The following is a 25,971-nucleotide window of genomic DNA, read 5'->3' as shown; positions in this document are numbered from 1 at the left end:
ATTTGATTGAAACGAGAATTTGAATTATTTAAAGCACGAATTGTAATTTTAATAGTTTTGAAATCATGGTAGGATGATTATAAGTTATTAAAGTTATTATTTTTATGATTTCAAACATGTTAATTATGTTTTGGAGTAGTTTGAAATTAGTTATATTGCTGAAAATTTAAAGTATAATGTTTGCGAAGAGTTTTCAACGAATTTCAAACATCGAATTCAATAATTATGATGCTAGGAAATAAAATATTCAAGTTTTGATATTGGGGAAGGTTTTAAATATGTTTAGGATGTATTTAGATTGCTTTATTATGGTTGCGAAAGATTAGAAATTGATTGGGAATATTTGTTGATTGTTTTAGGCGGAGAATTCTCCCTAGGTTACTTTTGAAAGTGTTAAAGTGGCCTATTAGTTTGTCTACACAAGGTACGTACATACCTGTGTGCTTGGAATGTGTGTTATTTGTTGAATCCATGCTGAAAGTCGTTGATGAACTAGATTATGTTGGAATTTCATGTTTAATATTGTTGGATGGACATGTTGAACATATATATTTCGTTATGAGGATTATAACATGTTAGTAGATGATTGATGCAAACAAGTTTGATTGGGAACACTAGATTACTTTATATATATTGATTCAGATCGATTGATTGTTGTTCCCTTTTAGCTTTTCACTACTTTATGAGGGCCGAGGACCTTGTTTAGTAAGTTGAAACCTTATACCCATATAGAGGGGTTGATCAGTATTAAAGGAAAGGTTGGATTTAATTGGAATGAGTCTTGATTGACATCTCTGTGATCACTTAATTAATTCCAAGATAAGAACAGTGGAGAATAATTGTTGATTGTATGACTTATGTGATTGTTGAGTCATAACGGAGTTTAATTGGTAAAGCATGTAAAGTGAAACTGAGTAGCAATAGCTTTAGACTGTGCACGTCTAAAGTGACGGACAATCAGGAGTTGGGGTCATGGGTCGCCTATGGCTTTCTCTGGGCCGGATTGATCACCGGTTCTATTTTATTCAAAAGTCCCTCGATATCGCAGGTCATTGGGGTTTACGGAGTCGCGCCCGTACCTCGTCTTCCTTAGTGAAGAAGAAGAAGTTTCTAGTAGACAGCTCAGTCCATTGACTATTTCAATTAAAATAATGTTAATGATACAAAGGTCTAGTTCAGTCAAATATAGTCTTCAAGTCAATATGTTTTCGTTATCCTTGCTTATGTTTTATTTAGTATCATGTTAGGATTGTTCGTTTAATAGAATCATGTTAGGATTATTATTGATTTAGTATGTAGTACTCAGCTTTGCTGATTACGTGCTTTTGCTTGTGCATGTTGATCATGGCTATGCCTTATTGATCCTGTGATGACCCAATCTTTGGTGAGCAGTCTCTAAGGATCAATAAGCATTGTCCATCTGCAGGTTTGAAGATGTTGCATCATTGGGATCGGGAATAGAGAGCTTGTATTTAGTTTTGATTTGCTAAGTTGACTTGGGTTTGTTTAATTGGACTTTAAACTTGTTAGTTGATCTTATTTTCGTTGATTGGTTTTGGGATTAACTATGTAATCGATTATTTATAAACCTAAAGTTAGTTTTATGTTTTCCGCTGCAAAATTCTGAATAAGCCGTTACGTTTTCACACGGGCGATAATGCCTTGATAATTCTCTATGTTTTATATTAAAAAGGTACTTTAGAAAAGGGAGAATTGTCGGGGTGTTACAAGAAGAGTAAATGAGAAATAAATGGAAAGTGGGTGAACGATTAAGGGGGATCAGTTAATTTGTGTGTTTCACATTCCACCTACACAATAACTACCGTTTTGGAATGCGTTAAGCCGTTAACAACCCGTTAGCCAGTATATTAAGACCCTGTTCTTTTTGGCTTAATTTCAGTTTCATGACTTATTTCGCAGTTTAGTTCAGTTCGGTCCAGTTCAGGAGCGTTCAGTTCAATTCAGTTCAGGAGCATTCATTTTAGTTCAGTTCAGTTCAATTCAGTTCAGTTTAATTGAATTCAATTCAACTCAACTTATTATTATTATTATTATTATTATTATTATTATTATTATTATTATTATTATTATTATTATTATTATTATTATTATATATAACTGATTATTTATTATTAATTACTACTACCTCTGTTCCTTAATGTTCTTTACGCTTTGGAATATGTGTCCAAAGTATGAAAACTTTGACCGTGGATTCCCATTGTTACATACATCAAAATGTTATCATGTAAGATCTTGTTAGATTGGTCTCGTTATGTATTTTCAAAATATCAAATTTTTATAATTTTTTCACATACGAAAATGAATATATAAGTCGTTAAATATGGCATTGGAGTCCGTGCAAATAGTAATCGTAAAGAACATTAAGGAACGGAGGTAGTATAATTTATTATTTATTATTATTTTTAGTAATTAATTACGGATTAGTAATTAGTAATTTATTAATTATTAATTATTATTAATATTTATCATTAATTATAATCATTTAGTAATTAATAACAGATTATTATTATTTATCATATTTATTTAGTTATTAATTATTAATTATTCTTTAGTTATTAATAATTTATTGTTTAGTTATTAATTAACATTTTTTATTATTATTTTGTAATTAACTAGAGATTACAATTTATTTATTATTAATTATTGATTAATAATTTATTATTAATTATCTATTATTAATTAATCATTTATTACTCAGTATTAATTATTTATTATTTATTATTTGTTATTTATTATTTAGTTTAGTCCAGTTCAGCTTAGTTCAGGAACACTCAGTTCAGTTCAGTTCAATTCAATTTAGTTCAGTTTAGTTCAATTCAATTTAGTTCAGTTTAGTTCAGTTCAGTTCAATTTAGTTCAGTTCAGTTCAGTTTAGTTCAGATATAAATAATAGGGCCTAAATCCCTAAAGTAAACACGCCACATCATCCAAGTTGATGGTATGTCTTGCCACATATGAGTTGGGCCTATAAAATAGGGAAGGAGTAGTAGTTGACAATCTTTCTTAATTCGTTTCTAGGCCTATTCATAAAAATTGAGAATGGGGGATCTCTCTACCAAGAGTCCAAGTCACACAAAGACGGTTTAAAAAAAGAAAAAAGAAAAAAGAAAAAGAAAATACTGGCCCGACGAGGCCCGACCGACCGAAAACATCACAGCAGCAGCCACCGGCCCCCTCTCCTCTCCAGTTGGCTATCCCGCCGATGCTTCACTAGATTTTCTCTCTTCTTCTTCTTCTTCTTCTTCTTCTGCAACCATGAACTACAAACTTCTATCACTTAAATATCGATTTCACAAGCTTCTACGCTCAGGTCATCGTCGTCCTTTATTTCTGAGTTATTATTTCACGAATATTAATTATTATTCTTTGTTTCGTTTCATTTTTTATCAGCAATTATCGTAAAACTCTCTAATTTTTTTATGCATGGATGCAGATGTTGCATGGAAGAAGCAAATCAGGTTATTTGGCACGGCCGCACCTCGAGAAATACCCAATATGTCAATCAGAACTGGGAGAAGGATATCTCCAAATGAAAGAAGAGCAATCGTGGAAGAATTTGTCAACAAGTAATTTTGACTCATCATTTCCACTTTAATTATTGCTTCTGTAATTTGTTTTCTGGGTGTGATTTGATTTAACAATGGCTATTTTATAAGTTTTGTTCTGTAAACCCTTGGAGTGGTTTGAATGTTGTTTTTGTTAGATCATATTCAATGGAGGGGTCATGTCTGGTATCGTTAGAAAGATCTCTTTTGCATTGTTTCATAGCCTTCATTTGGCCTCAAGCTTCCCTGTAAGGATGAGGCAGCATGTAGTGCTTAGCGAAATCTCCCCTTCCTTCTAATTGTTCTTTAATCTTGTTCGGCAACATTCTTTTTGTCTTATCCCTTACAACCTATTCAATATTCCCTCCATCCCTATTTGTTTGTCCCATGGGAAAAATGTGCTTTATTAAGGCTTGGACCAAAATTTTACAAGGCAATGTGGTAACATTGTCTTTTTAATTTTTATGAATGTATGCAAGTAGTGTATAATTGGGGACCTATTACTGTACTTCGTATAAGGAAATGGGAAAATCTAAGGGACCGGACTAAAATACAAACAAATAGGGATAGAGTGTCACGGTCCGAATGTTTATACATCGGATCCGTGCGGCATGTTCTTGCCGTTTGAGGGCAAGGACGCAAGCCTTGTGCGGAATGAGTGTCTTGGGGCTCGTAGAGGCACAAGCGTTTGATTCAGAACATGTGCTCTTGCTTATTGGCGTCAAAAGCGAGGGATGAGGATCGATCGGGGCACTTGTGTGCGCACAACAGGTACAAGCGGGACCGACAACGGAATTTATCCGATGGTGGAACTTTGAGGTGCTATAGAGCGAGTGGTGGCACAATATCTATCTGTAAAGGCCTAAAACAAAACACGAGCAATAAAACAATGACAAAAATTGGTGAGTAGTAGGAATTCATTCATTCATACCCCTCATAGAGGTTTATTTTGAATTAGCTACAAACTGAACATTGGATTGATAGTAACACAATAATTCTATCTAAAGCCTAGAAATCTTTTAGAAAAGTCCTAGAAAGCATTAGATAAGCAAAATACAAGTAAAGGAAGGATGAACTCAAACATGGAGGGAGTAATTGGAAACTAGGATGGGATGGCAGTTTCTTGACGTAAGGAGAAGATGACTATTGTTTGTGAAGGGTGATTATTCTTTGTCACAGTAAGCTTGACTTCCATTGTCTAAAAGGTTTGCCTTTCTTTGCCTCACAAGTCACGACGGTGCTATAAAGGAGTTAAGGCAAAGAAAGGCAATGAATCTCGTATGCCTGAACTGCTTCATATTGCTCCCACTGTTTCCTGTTCTCCTTTATCTTCTAATCGAAAACTAGGCGATAAAAATGGAAACGTAGGACAACTTGAGTTATAAGTTAATTGTTTGAGGGTGATAACTGATAAGTGGTTATTCTTTTGCTTATGTTCTCAAGGACTTCCCTTGTGCAAGCATTTTATCCTTGGTAAACAAAAGTATTGATGTAAATGACAAGCTTGATCGGTTATTGCTCTTTTTGTATGACTAGGTACTTCAAAGGTTCACCATACCAGGCAGTAAATAAGCTGATGTCAGTAATTATCTCTCCTGATGTAATTAGAATGTCTACCATGGTAGCATTTCTACCTTGACAGCCTTGCTGATTAGTTTTTTTTGTCCTTCTAGTTGTTTTGTTGCTTCATATTTGTGAGTATCAATTGTGTGAATCTTGCATTTTGGTTTTTTGAGTTTGTGTTTTTAGATAAACTGGAATTTCTATTCACTTCTGTTTTCTGTAAGCAACTGATGTAGCACTATTCAAATCTATTCAAATCTTGTTATTCTTCTTCATCCATTTTGGTCATCCTCTTTATCGTATGAAGAAATAGTAAGATGCTTCATATCAAATATGTGAATCTTGCATTTTGGTTTATTGAGATGCTTTGTGTTATTAGATGAACTGGAATTTCCATTCACTTCGGTTTTCTGTAAGCAACTGATGTAGCACTATTCAAATCTTTTTATTCTTCTTCATCCATTTTTAGTCATCCTCTTTATCATATGAAGAGTTAGTAAGATGCTTAGTATTGAGATAGTAAACTCTCTCAGGATGTTAAGGCTAATATGGCTTACTACAAGCAACTCAATACTAGCAGTAAGTTTCTGCTAAAGTAATCCTGAAACTTAAATTGTGCGGAGTATCTGGCTTTAGTGCTCCATCAATCTTTCTCCTTGTTCATGTCAAGAGTTGTTATGATCCTTCTGTGATAGTGTACTCTGTTCAGGATTTGAATGTGTTTCAAAAATAAGCATCTAAACAGTGGCTGTCAGTTTTATGTGAAGAATCCTATGATGTGAACACAAAAGTATCTGATTTTTTGGTGAACCTCAAAAGAAATGGAGTAGCTTTGACGTAATATTATTTCTCAGATTTCATTCTATGATGTGTCAGTTTTATGTGAAGAATCCTATGATGCGAACAGAAAAGTATCTGATTTTTTGGTGAAAAGAAATGGAGTATCTTTGACGTAAGATTATTTCTCAGATATCATTCTAAAAACATTTGTAAATGAAATGTTGGGAAAACTGACTTCCTTGTTACAAGGATAGTTGATACGTATTAGGATCAACCCTTTGATGGAACTTTCTCAATACAAGTATCTTGATAAAAATGTGAACTTAGATGTTTTCTTGGGGATTACAATAAAGAACTAGTTACAAGGATACTCAATGTCTCTTAGAAGGTATTGAAGTTTGAGGCTCACTAATAATCCTCACTGCTAACTCCAAACCACTAAGAAGAAGAGTATTAGCATTCTTTGTTAAATCCCACAAAGTCCTCAATATTCATTTTGAGAAATCGAATAAAGAAAACAATGCACCCATAAACTGGTGAAGTAGTGTGTTAAGGTAGCTTTTATTGGTTGAGCCTATGGAAAAATACCTTGGTCACGATAAATAGCTGGTAATGGTCATGTTGTCTCTGATGCGGCTAATGCATGAAGGGAATGGATCAAGACCAACGCTTAGTTTCAAAAAGCGTGCCCAAGGCGCACCTAGGCAGAAGGCGTGTCCTGGCGCAGGATGTAACAGATCCACCACCCAGGCGTAACGCAGTCCACCTCTGCTGCTTTCTGAAATGAGGCGCATCTGGTTGACATGGCATTTGTTTTTCATTTTTTTTAATTGCACGTGACTTATTGCTACTAAGAGGGTATGACTATATGAGGCAAACTCAAAATGGCATCAGGGGGAATCAAAATGGCATCGGGGAGAATCAAAATGGGATGGAAGGAGTAGGTGTCATCAGCTTGGATGCTCAATTTCAAAATCAAAGACACGGGGACACTTTTTAGGAGGATCTGGAATCTGGATTTAGACTCGCCTTTTTTTTTTGTATAATGTATAAGATTCTCTTTGCAGTAACTTTTTAACGAAAAAGATTTGAAATTCGTTTTCCTAAAATGTTTTTGAATATATATATGTATTTTTTTTTGCTTGGATTCATTAGGGGAATGAATTTGGAAAAGGGAGTATGGAAAATTCTAATGGCCAACTAATTTTGGCTAATCAACATTAATTAAATCTATTGGAAAAAAGATCATTTATTGAAAAAGTAATAAAGGTACAACAAGGGGGAAAAGTTGAAGACTTTCTTCTCTGACTGAACTTTCTTTAAAAAGAACGAAGAATAAGAAAACTTCAACTAAAATTCCCAAGTCTGTTTTCCAGAGTCCGACCCATCCCGTGTCCTCTCCTCGGTTGGGTCTGGTTGACACAGGGTGTGGCAGGCCAAACAGCCAGTGGCCCTACTCTGAGCATCATAGGTCATCAGTATACTTTTCATCATGACCAATAAGAATACATGTGTATCTGAACGTCTTGGCACCTATTATGTCGTTTTGTAATTATTGTAAGCAGTTTCTGAAAATGTTCCATTTGATGACTTTTTATTTATTTGGGAATATGCCTTATGAGTAATCGACATGCAAGCCATGGAATAAAGATTTCTATGCCATTTCCATGCAGGTACAGGATGTTGAATGCTGGAAAATTCCCAACAGCCTTAATTATTAGAAGACAAGTTGGTGGTAATTACTATAATAATAAGGCTATTCTTCAGGAGTTGGAATACAGTTCCAAGTTACCTACTGTTCCCACTGCTGCAAATATCCCAGCTATAAAACAAACAGCTCAAGTAAATTGTACTTCTGATGCTGGAGTTAATCCAGACTGTCAAGTGTCAGGCAAAGACAATAGGACTGCTGTTGTAGATAAATATGATACTTCAGCAGAATGTTACTCGAGTTACAACGTTGATAAAAAAAGTGACCAGAAGATGGTTGATATGTTATCTTTGAACAAACATGAGATCTCAGCCGAATATAGTGGAAGTGAGAACAAGGTTGAATTGAAACTCGTGGGACAACGTGATATTGCATTTGCTGATATGGACATGAGTGACAATAGTAGAATTTCGGAAAGCGTACTGCCTGGTACATTAAATGTGGCAGAGAACACCGTGGAAAATGAGACTCTAATAGCAATGACAATGGTAAGATTGGGAATTGGAATATGTGCTCTGAAATCCTCGTTGAGCTACACACCCCTAAAGTACAGATGCGCTATAAGCATGTGATTCCTTTTTAGTAAGTTCGGCTTTTTTTAGTAGAAAAATTTAAGCTGTCAATCCTTTTACTGCTGAAATTATGTGCCTACTTGTATTTCAGCTGCTAATTATTACACCCTTGTTTTAGGCATCATCTTAAGCTAGAAACCGTGCCTGTTGCATATCATAGTATGTTGTTGTGGCAAGACGGAGCTTTGTTGTTCATCGTTTTCTGAAGCATTTAATTTTCTATTGGTCATCTTGTGTCGGTCAAAACACTAATTCTGAAACTGCTTAGATAGTTTTATGCTTGTTTCAATGTGATTCTTTGCTTAAATGATTTGATCTAGAAATAGCTCTTCAGTTACAGCGGAAACAGATGAATAAGTGAGATGTATCAAATGTGTAGGTAGAGTACTTGTGGATGTGGCTAACATCAAGGGAATAAGATACTTTTATGAGTTGTTTATTTACTGTTTTGGTAGGTGAGATGGTTGCATCAGAGTATAACTGGAACTGTGATCCAATAGCAATTGCATGTCAGTATTTAGGGACAGCTGATCTCTACCGTGTTTCAGACTACTAGCTTCTCGTGATCCCGCATCATTTTCTAGGATTTGGTGCTTTCTCTTCAGTTGGTCTTAATCTCTTTCTGAAAGTAGCATATGGATCCATTTTTAAATTAAAGATTGTCATGGTTTAAATCATGACAGTGGCTGCAAATGGAACCACTTTCTCACGCAATGCAGGTGGTTTGCACCTGTTGCGTCCTAATATCATGGCTGTTGTAAGATTAAGAAAAAAAAAACTATTGATGCGAACAAGATTTATATCCTGCTTCTCTGATATGCAGGAATACCAAAAAATAATAATAATCCCGACTCAGTAGTTTGATGTGAAATAGCAGTAATTGGGTACAAAAATGGTTCTGTTGTCCCTTGTTTATATTAGACCCAAAGTAGTGCTGAATTATCTTGAATTTTTTAATTTATGAATAAAAGCAACTTAGTCTAATAAGACATGTCCTATTAGAATTTTATATTTACTAGCTTCTGTGCTCAGGATGATTCTGGATCACCAGCAAAACCTGGTCACCCTTCTGAAGTTACAGGAATATCCAGAAACCCAAAGCCTGAAATAGACAAGGCGTCTGGTCAAGACTTTGAATCTGATGAACTCACAAGGTACGTATAGCATAGTTCTTTCTTAAAATTTCAGCAAACAGTAATGTGTAAATTTGCAAGACTGGAGCTCTGTTCTTTGAATAGACTAGGGGGGGGGGGGGGGGGGGGTTTGCACAATCATGTCTTATCAAATGCCCCCCTCCCAAGAAAAGAAAAACAAACTTATTTTCATGTGAGATGATACAATTTCCATTGAAAAGGTCGTCAAGACCCAATAGAATACGCAGTAAATTAGAAGCAAGCAAACTTCTTGGAAATGACTGAGGGAAAAAATAGTTATCTTAACTGCCATTTAGTTGCGAGCGGATTATAAATGCTGAAAAGGGGAGATTTAAGTCAGCATAAGCAGCTAATCTCTGGCGGCCTCAATTCCTTCAACATGCAGATTTAGAGGTAGCTAAAAAGGCTATGCTTCACCTCTTTCTGTCATGTAAGGATTATCTCCGATTAGCGCTGATACCCTCCTTAGCTTTCATACTGAATCGGATCATTAACTTTTGAAAGGATAAAAATCTCTCTCTATATATATATATGTATATATAAAGGAGGCAAATTTGCTGAATTATGAGAGCGCCACGTAGGAAATTTAATGGTTTCGGCCAATGAAAAATAAGATTTCTAATTTATTTTTGAATTAAAAAAATCGAGTGCCACGTAGATAATTAATTAGGTGCCACGTAGATATTTTAATTAATTAATTACAAATATATATACAACTCCATCCAAAATCAAACACTCTAATAATTAAAATAATAAATCTAAATTAAAATTCATCCAAAATCAAACACTAATCTAATATAAAATTCAATCCAAAATCAAACACTAATCTAATATTAGAGTGCCACTGAGGAAATCTAATGGTTTCGGCTAATGGAAAATAAGATTGCTAATTTATTTTTGAATTAAAAAAAATCGAGTGCCACGTAGGATATCTAATGGAATTGGCCAATGAAAATAAGATTTTGAAATTATTTTTGAATTAAAGAAGTCAAGCGCCACGTAGAGAAATGATTAGGTGCCACTTAGATATTTTTATTAATTAATTACTAGTATTACGCATATACAACTTCATCCAAAATCAAACACTCTAATAATTAAAAAATAAATCTAAAATGAAATTCAATTCAAAATAAAAAACTATCTAATGTAATGTATAAAATATAGTAGTTGGTATATATAAGTGTTTTATTTTAACTTAAAAATTTAATAGAATACGTGCATCGCACGGGCTAAAATCTAGTAAACAATAACCGTAAGAACTCAGAAACAAGAAAAAGGTTAATCTTAACAGATGAAATATGCCTATCTGTTTGCCCTTCTGCTGCATTTTCTACGTTCAGACCTAATATATTTGAACCAAACCTAAACAGTACTGAGAACAAGGCAATCCTGTTTTGACCCGATTTGTTGGCCGAGCATCGCAAAAACTAATGTGGTTAGTATTGATTTAAAAAATTTAAATAGGATAATTAGGTAATTACCAACTACTCAAAATTGAATTAATTTCCATTTGACCGATTAAAAACCTAAACCGAGTTAAGGCAAGTGAAACCTGAACCAAATGACCCATTTTCCAGATCTGATGGTGAGTATTAGGACCTTTCCTATGATAAGAACTAAGAACGAAATTATTTCAAATGTTTTCATAGTATAAAATTTTTGTTTATTGAAATAGATATAAGGTAGTATAAAGAATGACAGCTATGACTGTTCAAATGGTATACATGCCACGCAGTAATAACATCTACATTATTTATCTGCAGGTGCAGGGTCACACATGTTGGGAAATTCTCAACTGCGACTGAAAGTAAGAAGCAATTCAATGACCCGGATAGTGCTACTATTGAGGAGTTAGATACTGTAATAGTAGGAGGTGAAGTAAATAACACCTTTGATGTTGAAAATACTCTGGATTGTCAAATGAGACTTGGTAGGATTGTTACTGTAAATGACGATCAAGTGTCAGCTGAAAATGACTCCAGCAGCCAAAAGGCGGTTGATGAACCTAGTTGTCAAAAGATGATAAATACCTCAAATGTGATCAAGATGAATGAAGTAGCAACTGAAGATGTTTGCAGAAGTGGGAAAATGGCAACTATGAGTGTAAAAGCCAAAGAAACTGTAAGTTTTCTAATTTTTATATGATCCTCATCCTTTTTTAGTTCCACACTCCTAGACTGGCGATGTAGCACTGAAGCTTGGCAAGGAGCTACCTTTTATAGCGTATAGGTTCTTTAATTTTGAATTATGTAGTGCATGTAAGTAGTACACGAAGAGCTCTAATGAGAATCCTCTTAAAATTAGAGTATCAGAGTAGTGAGAAGGTTGGGTATTTACTTGGGCTCTTATCTTTTGTGTTCATTTTTTCTTTCTATGTTCTGAATTTCTTTTTCTGTTCTTGGTCTAATCCACAATACTATCTGATGTCTAGGGCAAGGAATAAATAACATGTCCTAACTCCTAAGTCTCCTGCATTATGTGTAGTAGCCAAATAGGATTTATTTACCTATTTACTGTTTTGGGTGTAGCGGAAACGTTATAAGTCTCGTAACTCTTAATAGCTTTTGATTGATTAATAGCATTCCAAGTTTATTGTGAATGTGGTTTTTTTTTTGGATGAAAGTTGAATGTGGCTTTAATACAATAGCAAGTTGTCCAGACCGAGTGAAAGTGAACAGCCCTGAGCAAATATTCTAGAGAGCATACCCTTTGTTGCTACTCTTTTTCTCATCTAAGAACAACTACGAATCTAAAAACAGAATCTTTTTTCTTATTTGGACTCATTGGACTTCAACCAATGCAATTGCGCTGATGACACATATGCTAATTTGTAGTTAAATGGTCTTTCTCTGTATTCAGGAGGATTGTGAATCATTTGCAAAGCCAAGTCATCCTTCTGAAGTTTCTAAAACATGGCAAAACACAGAGACCGGCGAATCAGATGAGGCGTCTGCGCAAGCTTCAAAATGTGACGAAAAATCAAGGTAAGCTCATGCATTACATAGTTTATCTTTTGGTTTTAGTCATGGAAGTAAATAAAGATCATTACATAGTTATGCAAAGGTCATTCTATAAAGGGATCTATTAATGTTCAAAATCGCACAGCGAGAATAGTAACACTATAGTGTTGCCAAGTTAGCTGTTTCAATCTGTTATTAAATTTTAATTATTAGTTAGTGGCTGTAGTGACTAGGAATATCTGAAAAACTCTAATTTCTTCACTATATAAGGTGCCAAAAGGTATATTTTCAAGTATACTGTAATGTATAAAAAAGGTGCGCCTGGGCTGTAGGGGTCAAGGACTTCTACTGGCCCAGAAAAGGAATTTTCAAAGAGGGCCAGGGGAAGGTGCACCAGACGCACATAATTTTTTACACCAAAATTTTGATTTATTAAGCGTGTTTCACTTCAATGAGGCGCACCGAGGTGCATTATGGTGCAAATCACAGAAAGATCCCTATTGCCTCAATGGGCCTTGATCTTTTTTATTGATTGATTTCAAAAGACCTTATATTACAATGAAACTGAAACTTGAATGGGATACTGTTTTCCTATTCCTTTTCCCCACCTTTCTTTTAACTTTCCCTAAACTGGATTTTCCTTAAAAGAAAAAAAATCACCGAGACACAAGTCTTTCGCACGTGCCCCTCATTATTTTGCCATATTAACTCGGTAGCTTGTATCGCCTTGTGCATCACTTGTCAGCGTATTACGAATACTTTGGATTACTTTAAGCTAATTTTATTGAAAATATAATTTAAGTAATAATTTGAATTTAGTTAGTTTTCCTTTTCTGGTTTGTATACGTGGAGTTTGGGCTTTTGAATTTAGGGGCTAGCTCAACTAAGCTCATAAAGGACTTGAGTTGAACATTATGGCAAATTTTAATACTCAAATAGCTTATGAGATGTATTGAATAATCATTATTACTTTAGAGCAACTCCAATGGTTATAAAAGGGACTTGCTCACAAAAATTATGTGAGCAAGTAGCCCACCATTGGTACAGCAATGACATAAGCAATCGTTAAAACCTTGTAGCTATTCTGGGCATGTAGCTCAAAAAAATAGGTACCTCAAATAATTAAATTGTTTAAATTAAATATTATAGGGAGCTACAAGTTATTGTAGCCCACCAATGTAAAAATTTGTAGCTTAAATTATTTGTAACTAAAAATCTGATATGGCAAACTTAGCCACCATTGGAGTTGCTCTACATCAGATTTTTAGCTACAAATAATTTAAGCTACAACTTTTTACATTGGTGGGCTACAATAACTTGTAGCTCCCTATAATATTTAATTTAAACAATTTAATTATTTGAGGTACCTGTTTTTTTGAGCTACATGCCCAGAATAGCTACAAGGTTTTAACGACTGCTTATGTCATTGCTGTAGCAATGGTGGGCTACTTGTTCACATATTTTTTTTTTTTTGTGAGCAGGTCCCTTTTTTAACCATTGGAGTTGCTCTAAAGTAATAATTATTCAATACATAAAGGACTTGAGTTGAACATTATGGAAAATTTTAATACTCAAATAGCTTATGAGAAGTATTGAATAATCATTATTACTTTAGAGCAACTCCAATGGTTACAAAAGGGACCTGCTCACAAAAAAAAAAAAAAAAGTGAGCAATTAGCCCACCATTAGTATAGCAATGACATAAGCAGTTGTTAAAACCTTGTAGCTATTTTGGGCAAGTAGCTCAAAAATAAAGTAGCTTAAATAAATAAATTATTTAAATTAAATATTATTGGGAGCTACAAGGTATTGTAGCCCACCAATGTGAAAATTTATAGCTTAAATCAATTGTAGCTAAAAATTTGAAGCTCACCATTAGAGTTGCTCTTAGAAACGCAATTAGGTAAGTTGAAGTACTTAATTAAGAGGACATGTATTCTTTGGACTGGCAAATCTGTCTGTGTTCTAGAGTGTATCACGTGTTTTTTGTTTAATATGTTTTTTCCCGTTGTTTATATTTGTGGTAGAGAATTTATGCTGTGTTTTTTTTGTTTATATTGGGAATCAGAGTATCGTGTATGTTGCGGATACTACATGGTAGATTTATGGGAATTAGAGTGCATCATGTATGCTGCATTTCCTAGTTTATGGTGATAACATAGATAAACTGATCTCTGGGATAGGAATGTCTATGCATCTTTCCATTCGGAAGGTATATTTTAAGATACTGCACAAGTGCACAATATCTGGTATTCTCACTATAATTCTGTTTTGCTACTCTGTTATGTACCAATTTCTTACTGTATTACTTTTGCTGCATTGAACACTACTTTACTCTGTACTATAAATGAAGTCTGGTCATCAAGGTTTTACTCTAATACTGACTGGACTTATTTTAGGGCTACTGCCACGTGGCAGGAGGCTGTCGAATCTAAGGAATCGCCGCAATCATCATTATGGGGCAGCCTGAAGTTCTTCGCGAGGAATGTTATTAGCAGGTGGCGTAAAACATGAATTACCTTATTGTTAGAGATTAGAGAATTAATGACAAGATTGTATAGTATGCTTGAAGATTGTCACAACATCCATGGTATAGATTTTATAGAACTCAAAGGCGTAAGTTTTTACTTCGAGAATTTTTTGTAAGGGTACAGTTGGAAGTCCCTGACGCGTTTCAGCAACTATTGTGTCATACCGCCTGACAGAAAAGTTAAGGAAAGACGGCCTTGATGTGTTGATGGTGGCCTTGTTGGCGTGCGCGTGTACTAACGTCATTCTGACATAACATTTTACCCTAATATTTTTTAGTACTAACTAAACTAGTGTAAAACATAAGTAAAAGTAATAAAATCATAACTAATTGAATAATAAAATAGTTACATTTACGAGTTGCAAGTCAAATAGTTACACCATGATTTTTAAACAAATTGTGTATTAACTAAAGCAAATTTAATCTTAAATAAAACAAATTTATTCATAACAACAACAAATTTTATCTTCCATTAACAAAAAAAAATGAATCTTAACTAAAGAAAGATTATTTTTATTTCCCTCAAAAAAGCAAGATATTTTTTAAGTATACTTTTAAGTAATCCTAAGAAAATCAAAACTAAAACTCAAAAAATCTTAACTAAACCTTAGAAATCATAACTAAAACACAAAAAATTTATATTTTTTTTTAATTTTTTTTTTTGACATAGGATTAATTTGCATTAATAAAAACAAAGTTTACAACTACAACGACCTAACTTAATAGAGTCATTAAGACCCTTTACAAACATTACACAACAAACTAAAAACAAGTGACTAAACACCACACGAGTAGCAGGACCTTCGCTTGTGATCCCTTGATTGTTACCACGACTTTGTTTACAAAGCTCTTTAGAACTGAGCGAGCCAAAACCACTTCCGCTAATGATTTCCTTATCGAAGATTGAGAGGCTGGGTTGGTAACCATTGATAAGTTCCCTTGAACACCTGTTGGACTTGGACAACAAAGAAAGGAACGGGAACAGAGTAATGACACGAGCTGGTTGCAAACGACAAAGAGTCACCAAAAGTGACTCGATAAGCATGCTATGGTACCCTATAAGGGAAGCAGCGTTAAAATATGAGTTTTTGAAAGGAATGAGAAACAATCTCATCACTAACCTAAATTGAGAATTAACACATGTTAATCTCAATGACCAACAAACAACCAAGACCCATAGACACCAAAACTCCATCCCCCACACACCCCTTTTAATCTCACTTCCAAGCACTCATAAAGACAATAGAATCCTTCTTTAACCTCACATCTCCCCCAAATTCCGACCAACAAACTTCGGAGGAGGAAAGGATACTAATTATCCAAACTTCCCTGTACCAATTAATAAACCCCAACACTACTCCATCATCAACCTTCCAACTTAGAAAATCCCACATAGGACCTCCAATCACAACCCACACTTTTGAAAACCATAACGAAAAACCACTTGCAACAATCTCATAGAGGGAATTAACATCAAAAACAAAGATCATTAACACTACAACTATTACCCAAAAGTGACATCTAACACAATTCTTAACAAAAATAAACAACCACAACCAAAACAACCACCCAATCACACAAACAAGAGGCGCACACACAGACCCCATGAACCATTTTTTTTTTTTTTGTTTGTTTGTTTTTTTTTTTGGCTAAAACTTATACCAAAACAGAAGCAAACTTCTAGTCTTTACCTTTACTATCAAGATCGGGGTTACCGAAACTGCAAGATAGCGGCGACTAAGAAAGGCCTCCGTAGAATTAGCCAAAACAAACTTTAAAAAACAGAACACACAACCCAAAAGGTAACACAGCCTATCCAAATTAGAAACCCTAACCCTAACCTTTACCTTTACCGAAGTGACTCACAACGGCGGCGGTCGGGAAAGCTTTGGAAATAGGAAGCCCAAGGTTGAAGAAAACCAGATCAGTCTACCTCCGGCTCGAAAACCGTGCAATTGAAGGTTGATCCACTAACTTACAGTACGAACGAACCGACGGGAAGGGATGCTAACATGCAGAGTTTGAAGCTTATTGGAAAAGCTATTCCTCCGTCTCCTTCACCTTCACCGGGAAACATAACGAAAACCGCCGATCTACTTCGACGGCGACAAAGACGAGACCTTTACAACAAACACGGCTCGCCGGCGACCTTAGACGAGCATGGGATGCTCCGGCCACCAGCGAGCCGCCTCAGGATGGCGGCGAAGTTAGGGTTTTAGGTTAGGGTTTTAGAGAAAAGGGAGAGGTTTCAATTTGAGAGAGAGAGAAGTCCTTAGTTTTTTTATAACTACTCCGTAAAATTTAACTAAACACAAAAACACGTTACAAACATCTTAAATTATAACTACTCCGTTAAATTTTTGAAATTATAGCTAAAAATCTAAAAATCAAAAAATCTTAATTAAAATCATAACTGAAACTCGGAAATTTTTTACTGAAACACATAAAATCTTAATTATACCTTAGAAATTTAATCTTAACTAAACAAATTTAATCGTAACAAAAACTCAAAAAATGAAACTTAGAAACACAAAACTAAAACTTAGAAAATCTTAACTACAACTCAGTTAATCTTAACTAAAAGTCATAAAATAATATTAAACCTCATAAATTTAATCTTAACTAAAACGAATTTATTTGTAACTAAACAAAATTATTCTTAACTAAAACGAAATAATATTTAACTAAAAACATATAATCTTAACTAAAATAAAATTATTATTAAGTAAACAAATTTACTCTCAACTAAAACAAAATAATTCTTAACTAAGACAAGTCTAATCAGTAATCATAAATTTAATCGTAACTAAACCAATATTATTCTTAACTAAACCAATATTATTCTTAACTAATAAATACGAAAGGATAACTAATACAAAAAATGACTTAAATGCAAAAAATATAACTAAACCATTTTATTTCATAATTAAATATAACAAAAGTGTAACTAAAATGAAATTATTCTTAATTAAAACCAATTTACTAAAATAAATTAAAGATTTTTTGTAAATCATTACAAAATGGAAATCAAATTAGAGGCTTATAAAGCATAATCAGGGCACAATAAGCATCTGCAACATCAACAGGAGGCCGTGACAAAACAACTAGAAAACTATGAATTTAACAATCTTGTAATTCGACACATCAACTCATTACTCCATAAAATATAATCTCAACTGTCATATGATATAAACTAAGCTAAATTAAGTATTCGAAAAATATCCAATTCAAACATATTACTTGGTATAACAGATGCTAATAAAGACTATAGATTGTGTCCATTGATTTGAAATCGGCTCCATTACTTACTGTCTAATCCCCCACCCTATGCTTTTACCATCAACAAATCATTGTATTGCGTGCTGGAGTGCTAGACTATTAAGTATGGACTATGGACTACTTTACGTTCTATGTTGTTCAATTGTTTCTTCATTTTTTCGACAAAGTATGCTCTTCAGTCTCCAATCTCCTTATTAAGTAATTTTGTTTCTCAAATACTTAAAGAAATAAGACAACCTAGAACAGACTTCTATATCCTTTTGTGTCCATTTGGGTTTGATCTGACCCCTTCAAATATTCAGATGTGTTTAAAAGACGCATCACTGATGTCAAAAACACTTGGTCACTCTCAATCATAACTTTAACTTCATAAATAATAACTTTTTAAAAATTTCAATACATCAATTGAGCGCAGAATTCCCTCTGATAAAATGGCATCCAAGTTTCTTGAATATTCAGCAATCTTTATCCAGCTATGCGATGCCTAATTACTCCCCTATCCTCATCCAGCACGAAATTCGCCCTCTCAAACTGACTGCTGGAGAAGAAGGGTCTCAGATCATAAATTTCATAGTCATGAGCCTGCATAAAACAGCATCAACCATTAAATTAATTAATCCTTCAACCAAAAGAAAAATTATAATTCTAAAATATATCAAGTGACCATGCAGCTGAATGTACCGTACCTTATGTTGCAACTCTTCAACTTTAACATCAACATGGGTAAGATTTGAAGCTGAACCAGATACAATTTCTTCAAAATGCAACGCATCCCTCACAAGACCCCGGAGAAGATGTAGGAGTAATTCATTGTAATCCTTCTTGAATGTCATATACTTCTTGAAGCTCTGAATATACAAATATACAATCTAATTTTAGAATGCAGTTCATACCTGTCACTAAAAATAATTTAACTACCCAGCTTACTACTTGTCAGACCAAGTTTTGCCATAAAAATCAAATCAAACTACTTGTCAAATGATTTCTTTAGGTTGACTAGTTTTTGTCTCAAGTTTTTCCATAAACTAAAACACACTGCTTGTCAAATGATTTCTTTAGGTTGACTAGATTGGAATTCTAGAATCAAATATTCAAAAGGGTCCTCAACGTCAACAGTAAAACTCTCAACAGATTTGAATCAGGCCAAGTGAAGCTATGAGAATCACATGGCCTTTGTTTGTAATCTAATCAGTTACCCTTTTTCTGGCATGAATTCATTATCTTGAAAATACAATGATTTTTCAGATTACTTATATTATATCCATCTTTTTAGCCAATGCATCTCGTGAACCCAAATTAAACCAGAAAGCATAACAGATAATTGGCTTGTAAAATAATGATAGACACGGGCAAGGCCAAATTTAGAACTAGATGGAAAGTGGTACAGTTTAATATAATTAAATCTTGCCACTACCTTTTGTAGAGCCTTCTGTACTCCGAACTTTTGTGTTGAAATGAATGAATCAAGTAAGACGCGGATAGCCATGTCAACATCCTCCTGTGTAACATGCTGTCTCAGATGCATTCTGGCGTGTGATTCAGACATCCGAATCATAGATTCAATGTGCCTCACTGCAATTGGAACACCTTGTCCATTCTGCAAAAAGTTCGATTCCATTATTAGATTTCCCAAAGGACTAATCAGATTAGTGAAAGATAAGTCAACTCACAGAAGATTCCCTCCGCAATTCAGCATAGACATGTGTAAGTTTATCCAAGTCAGCATCATGCAATCTAGGGAATACATTCAACTTCGCATATGTTATGTACTTTTTGAGCAAATCCTGGGAAATGATCTGAAAATAGGACAGAAGAAAATGTTCAGGAACACAAGTAATCCAGTTCTTAAATGAGATGAAATGAAGAACACAGCTTTAGAGAATCACCTCAGGATCAACATGATTAGTCAAAGGATCTGCAGCTTCCTGAGAATTGCTTGTTGACCTGTCATCTATGTTAGTACCACTGGCTTTTGACCTGAAATGGCTATCTACAACAAACTCTGCGAGCATCTCATCGGCAATAGGATCAACCACATCCTTCAATTAATAAACACACGTATCAGGACCAGCACTAAATGTAAGGTGGTATCGCAGTTAAGAAGAATGAAGTTGGTACATTGACAAACCTTGACAACACACAGGATGTCAAAACGAGATAAGATGGGATCTGTTAACTCAACATTCTGTGAGAAATTCTTAGAAGAATCATACCTGAAAACAATAAAATACTTATTTTCAGTATTAAGATAACATATGGAAACTAAGAGTCATCACAACCCAAAACACAAAAAAGGGAGAAATAAAAAGGAGAAAAAGCATATAGAAACAGAGCAACGTTAAGCAAAACAAAAGTTATCTTTTAAGTGACCAGCGACCCTCATATGCAAGCCTGTTTACCTTCCCCCAATTGGATTTGCAGCAGCAATAACAGAACAGCGAGCCTGGAGAGAAGTCACAATTCCAGCTTTCGATATGCTTATACTCTGCTGCTCCATTGCCTCATGGATACTTACTCTGTTAATGATGAGAACATATAACCCTTAGCAGAAATAATATACATACTTTAGCATGTCTACTAATTCAACAAAAATAACAAGAAAAATGCAGATCTCCCTACCTGTCCTGATCATTCATCTTGTCAAACTCATCAATGAGGCAAATGCCTCTATCAGCCAGGACAAGTGCTCCACCTTCTAGAGTCCATTCCCGAGTCACGGGATCTTTATGCACTGCTGCTGTGAGCCCTACAGCTGAAGCTCCTTTACCTGTAGTATAGACAGCCCTCTGTCCAGTTTTCTCAACATACCTGAACCATAAATGGCCCAAAGAGCATTAAAATCATAAAATACTGCAGCGCTAATCAAGCCACGATGAAAAAATATGCAGTGATTTACTTGAGAAACTGAGACTTCGCTGTTCCTGGATCACCAAGTAGAAGCACATTTATATCACCTCGCAGACGGTGCTTTCCTTGAACATTTTTTTCTTGGCCTCCAAACATTGCTAGTGCAAGAGCAGTCTTGATATCTTCGTGGCCATAGATAGATGGAGCTATGGACTTAACAATCTAAGGAAAAGAAACAGGTAAAAAAAAGTGTCCTACTGTAAAAGTGATGTATCATAAAGTGGTCAGCAGTTTCGCATACCCTTTCTCCTATCCTGGGGTCTTTGGATAACTTCTCAATTTCTTCTTTATCTTCTTGAGTCAGTTTGTAAGCAGAAAAAAGATCCTGCTTTTTGGCGACATAATTTGCTTCAACTACTGTAGCAAAGACTGGAAAGCCATTTTTCGTGTTCAATGCCAAGTCGAAATTATTTGTATAAATCCCAGTAACCTCCTGAGTTACATAAAAGAGGACAGAGTCAGAACTGAGGATAGGATTTTCCACAATAAAGAGAGTACATTGATAACAAAAACATACAATTTCTTCTCCAGGTCGAGCACAATCTATCAGATCATTCAATAATATAACTTCCTTGTATCTTGGAAGTCGACCTGCTGGGACAATTCCTGGGCTTTCTTGGAGAGTAAGCTTTTGGTAATTCCTGTATATTGTCTGTAGCATGTAAAGGTGAGATAATACTCACTAAGCATTTAGTTGCCTTTATAATCAAACTTCTGACATCTCTCACCTGCTCAACATTTACGGTAAATGGTCCCTTCGACTGACATTCTGGGCAAGAGCCAACCTTAACTTCTGAAAAGGAGTTCTGGAAAAAGGGCCCCAGGACAGCCCCACATTTGTTGCAGTCATACTTCACCTGCTGCAGCTGAGGGAAGACCCCAGAGCGACGAGTAACCACTCCCCCAATTCGAATCATGGTGCTCAAGTGTATCTGTCTGTAACAAACAAAAAGGAAGAGAGTTAGAACTCTACAATCATTCTAAAGCAAGGATACAGATAAGTAAATAGCCTCATTCTACCTTATATTGCGAATCTGGTCATAAACTGGCAGATTTGTGATGCGGACATAGATCTTCTGATGTATATTTTTGTAATTTGGATGTAAATCAAAAACAACCTTTTTAGCAATTTCCTCCATGACCTCTAAGACAGATTGCGGAGCATCAGCCAGCCAAATGGCAATATTGGGATGGACGTTGATGAACTGTTTGTAATCAATCTCCAAACTACATTTGTTTGCTGTAATAATGAATTTAGATATTAAAAACAAGTACAAAATGATAAATGAAAATTCTCTAATGATCAAATAACTCATTATGACAAAACACTTTCAAGATTACAATCCATGAACTAATTATAACTATGAACCTCGATAGCATAGCATAGCATAAAATAAAATAAAAAGTCTATCAAGATGTCATACCCGACACCATCTCATTTATCAGTCTAACATAAACGTAGTCTTCTCCTTGTTCATTCCTTGGGTTTATGTAAGAAAGTACGAAGTCCTTGAATTTTTTGCCAATGAAACGACGCACTTCATCTCTTGTCACCCACTCTCTCAATGTTCCCTGAACTGTGTACATCTCATAATCCTCTTCCCCATCATCATCATCCTGAAAAATAAGCTCTCGCGTTTAAATTAAGGAATAAAGGAATTATCAATCAGTAATGAGCAGATGCCAAGAGATAATATAGACACGAGATAGTGAGATACCTCATCTGGATCATCATCTGTTTGATCAGTCATGGGTACATCCTCTCTTGAGTGTCCATGCTGTGATCTTCCAGGTGAGCTTTGCTCAGCATCTGTGTCATCATTGCTACGTCCTGCAGGAAGACGGAAATCTGCTCGAGACCTTTTTGAAGGCCTATAACTATCATCGTCTGTATCTGCAGTCAATACACTAATCACTCAGAGATAATGAACTACTAGAGACTCTGTCCCACATAGGGCAAACTAGACTGTAAGTATTACAGTAGAGTTTTGAAAGGTTTTCATTCTTCAACACACTTGATACCTTGAATACAATATTCTCTAAAGAAATCAAACCAACATATTTATAAGCCATATTTCTTACTTAAGCTAGAAAGCTCAAAGTATAACATAGCACATAGATAAGCATATCCGAGCCACAACACAAAAGCTATGTTTATCTATTACGGAGTAGTGCATCATAATACCAAAAACCCTTTTATCATATGCGTCACTCAGTTGAGGCATTCAATTGCTAACCCTATAGGCCAAGTTCATATCATAACTTAACAAACTAGACATAAATATGAGAAACCATACTTTTGACATAAAACTCACCCCCCCCCCAAATTCACCATACTAAATTAAAACCAACTTCACCAGAACCAACATAGCTGTTCGCGAACTCCAGTCTTGACCTTATGATCAAAGTTGATAACATTTCAAATTCAATCCCCTCCCCCCTGTCTCAAATTTTCAATTAATCAACATAAAGATAACTGCTTCAAGAAAAAATAAACAGAAAATATGAACTACTATTGCATAAGTTGCCAGTGGTGAAAGATTACCATTATCATGAAGAAGCTCAGGAAGTTTGCGATTATTTGAAACCCGAGCATCGCGCGATTCAAGCTCCATTTCAGCGGCATTACGATCCTGCAGAATCTGACTCAAATCTCTCTCATCTTCCAATGAATCATTCAACCCCTCCTCTTCATACTGATCTTGCTCTCCCAAACCCCGGTAATCACTACAATTCCACAACCCCAAAAATGACAAAATTGAACTCCTCAAAATGTAAATTAATTTTATTTATTTTTTTAAAGAATAATAAAGAAAAGAAATTACTTGAGAAAGTCGTCATTGTAAAGATCTTCTCCTTCTTCCTCCTCCTCAACATCCTCAGGTTCGTCGCGAACGATTTCTGGATCGACAGCGGCTTCTTCATCGGTGTCGAAATCGTCGGAGAAGTTGCTGGTGTTGGTGTTGGGGGGAAGTTGGTCGGTTGGGAAGCCAGCGGAGGTTGGAGAGTCTGGTGTCGTTGGTGGGTTGTCGGCCGAGTTATCTGCCATTTTTGCGCTCTCCCCTTTCTCTCTCCCCTTTCTCTTTAGGGCGGTGTGTTTGGCGGAGTGATGGATTTTAGTAAGAACACTCACTTACTCAAAAGGGATTAATTAGGGCTTGAAGTTGTATGGCGGGAAATGTTGGCGCCAAAACTGTACGTGGGAGGTGAGGGGTTGGCCCTAAGGGCTAAGGGGCGTTTGTGGGATTCACCGTCTCGAAACATTATTTTAACACAAAGAATAAGATTATATTACGTAAATAACGTTTTTACAAAATAGGACATTCCTCCAGGGACTTTAAACCCGCTATACTCAATCCCCCCCCCCCCCCCCCCAAAGTACAAAGTAGTTGTAATAATAATATCTACACAAAAGACTACCCAAAAACATCCTAAGCCTGACATATGTATCCCATGTGTGCACATTCAAGCTTGAGGATGACCAAACTTCCAACTCCTTAGTCTCTATCTGCTACTGCTGCTCATTCACTACATTCTTGTCTTTGATATCCCTCTCCGTCTTATTTAAGTTTGCCACACTCGTTGTCACATTGGTTGGGATTGTACCAAACAAGATATGTGTTGTGACTGTCTACGGGGAAGAAAATGACGTTGTAGCCGCCTCTAGATCAATAACCCCTAGTGTATTTTGTCCTGCTACTCCTGCATCCATATTTGGTCCTAGGAGCTCCTTCAACCCTCAATGTCACCTTGATAAGCAATGCGTGCAAATGGTGGAGGATTTAAAAACATTTTGTGGCCAAAAGCCATACTGAATGCATATTGAGCAAGGCAATGAGCCACCTTGTTCGACCCTCGTGGGATGTGAGTAAATTCTATGGACCTGAATCTGCTCATGAGACATGCAACATCATTAGTTACTGGTGAGAGCTCATGATGGTACGTGTCATCAAGGTTTTTGAGGAGTTTCGCCAAAATCTCCGCATCCGTTTCCAACTCTAGATTTTGAATATCATAACCCACTCCCATTGTGAGTCCCTCACGAACTGCATAAAGCTCCGCAACCAAAGGTGTTATAGCATCATACTTACTTGAGAAGCCTGTTATTTGGATGGAACACTACAAGAGGGGGGGTGAATTGTAATATGGAACTTGCTAACCAATTTTTGCGGAATTATAAAGAACATAAGCAAGTATAGAAACAATGCAAGAGAGATTTTACGAGGAAACTTTCCAGGGCCCAACTGGAAAGAAAACCTCGACCCACTAGGGATTTCAACTCAAACTCTTTTCACTATAGGGCAACAACTCAGTTACAATCCTATAAGAAACTTGGCCATTACTTGAGTTCCTCTACGAACTCAAGTTCCCAATAGTTGTTCCCTCAAACAACTACGCTCTCACTGACTTCCCTAGAAGTCTCTCTTGACTCTTAGACTTCACTCAAAGCCTCTCTGCTTCTCTCTCATAGACTTCACTCAAAGCCTACCCAAATACATATCAGGAACTCACTCACGTTCCTGCCCCATACACATCAGGAACTCACTCAAGTTCCAGCCCAAAACTTGATACAAGAATTCACTCAAACCCTTGACCAATTCCCCATTACAAGAGTTCACTCAACCCTTGACCAACTCTCAAAATATTGATGATTGATAATTGATTAGTATCCCTCTAGAATGTAGCACGTGAAAAACCAATGGGGAACATGTCACTCGTAGGAACTTGGAACTCGTAGGAACTGACTCAAAAATGTGGAATGAAAAACATATTCTTCTATAACATTATTCCACAGCCAACCCTTATGGAATGACACAAGTCAGACTCTTTGGAATGAAGATATAAGCCTCTATTTATAGCGTGTACAAGACTTAACCATAATCCCACTAATTCCTCCACTAACAGTAAGTTTCCTAACTTCTAGGCACTTACCCATGATCAGTTAGTTG

The 25,971-nt window shown here is 35.5% G+C and overlaps 2 protein-coding genes across 3 annotated transcripts; one reads left to right on the top strand and one right to left on the bottom strand.

Annotated features, from left to right (window-relative positions):
• Positions 1–3,059: 3,059 nt before the first annotated feature.
• On the top strand, positions 3,060–15,059 carry LOC110778054 (uncharacterized). 2 transcript variants are annotated; one of them, XM_056836821.1, is made up of 7 exons: positions 3,060–3,331; positions 3,455–3,587; positions 7,583–8,108; positions 9,225–9,346; positions 11,110–11,467; positions 12,206–12,330; positions 14,725–15,059. In XM_056836821.1, exons 1-7 carry the CDS (start codon positions 3,277–3,279, stop codon positions 14,774–14,776), a joined length of 1,371 nt encoding a protein of 456 aa, XP_056692799.1. In that variant the 5' UTR covers positions 3,060–3,276; the 3' UTR covers positions 14,777–15,059. The 2 variants fall into 2 exon arrangements, with proteins under 2 accessions (XP_056692799.1, XP_021838306.1); XM_021982614.2 differs by having other exon boundaries at positions 3,064–3,331; positions 14,706–15,059.
• Positions 15,060–18,458: 3,399 nt separating this feature from the next.
• LOC110778051 (DNA replication licensing factor MCM2) lies at positions 18,459–24,150 on the bottom strand. The gene is made up of 17 exons (XM_021982612.2): positions 23,848–24,150; positions 23,568–23,749; positions 22,741–22,916; positions 22,447–22,639; positions 22,043–22,262; positions 21,751–21,958; positions 21,540–21,674; positions 21,264–21,455; positions 21,012–21,184; positions 20,735–20,923; positions 20,515–20,631; positions 20,244–20,328; positions 20,002–20,154; positions 19,786–19,911; positions 19,530–19,712; positions 18,802–18,963; positions 18,459–18,697 (listed from the first exon to the last, which is right to left on the bottom strand). The coding sequence occupies exons 1-17, from the start codon at positions 24,069–24,071 to the stop codon at positions 18,581–18,583; spliced, it is 2,835 nt and encodes a 944-aa protein (XP_021838304.1). The 5' UTR covers positions 24,072–24,150; the 3' UTR covers positions 18,459–18,580.
• Positions 24,151–25,971: the final 1,821 nt, after the last annotated feature.

Source organism: Spinacia oleracea, chromosome 2, assembly GCF_020520425.1.
Source record: "Spinacia oleracea cultivar Varoflay chromosome 2, BTI_SOV_V1, whole genome shotgun sequence".
Taxonomy (NCBI): Eukaryota; Viridiplantae; Streptophyta; class Magnoliopsida; order Caryophyllales; family Amaranthaceae; genus Spinacia; species Spinacia oleracea.
This window is presented reverse-complemented; position numbering and strand designations above follow the sequence as displayed.

What these genes read in the sequence shown, in the direction of transcription:
- LOC110778051 (XM_021982612.2), bottom strand. Translation starts at nt 24,071, where the DNA reads ATGGCAGATAACTCGGCCGACAACCCACCAACGACACCAGACTCTCCA. An exon ending in GCGAAGTCTCAGTTTCTCAA is followed by an intron (nt 20,924 to 21,011) that starts GTAAATCACTGC and finishes TTTATGGTTCAG; the next exon opens with GTATGTTGAGAAAACTGGAC. An exon ending in CTAATCATGTTGATCCTGAG is followed by an intron (nt 19,912 to 20,001) that starts GTGATTCTCTAA and finishes TCCTATTTTCAG; the next exon opens with ATCATTTCCCAGGATTTGCT.
- LOC110778054 (XM_021982614.2), top strand. Translation starts at nt 3,277, where the DNA reads ATGAACTACAAACTTCTATCACTTAAATATCGATTTCACAAGCTTCTA. An exon ending in CTCTAATAGCAATGACAATG is followed by an intron (nt 8,109 to 9,224) that starts GTAAGATTGGGA and finishes TTCTGTGCTCAG; the next exon opens with GATGATTCTGGATCACCAGC. An exon ending in AAATGTGACGAAAAATCAAG is followed by an intron (nt 12,331 to 14,705) that starts GTAAGCTCATGC and finishes GACTTATTTTAG; the next exon opens with GGCTACTGCCACGTGGCAGG.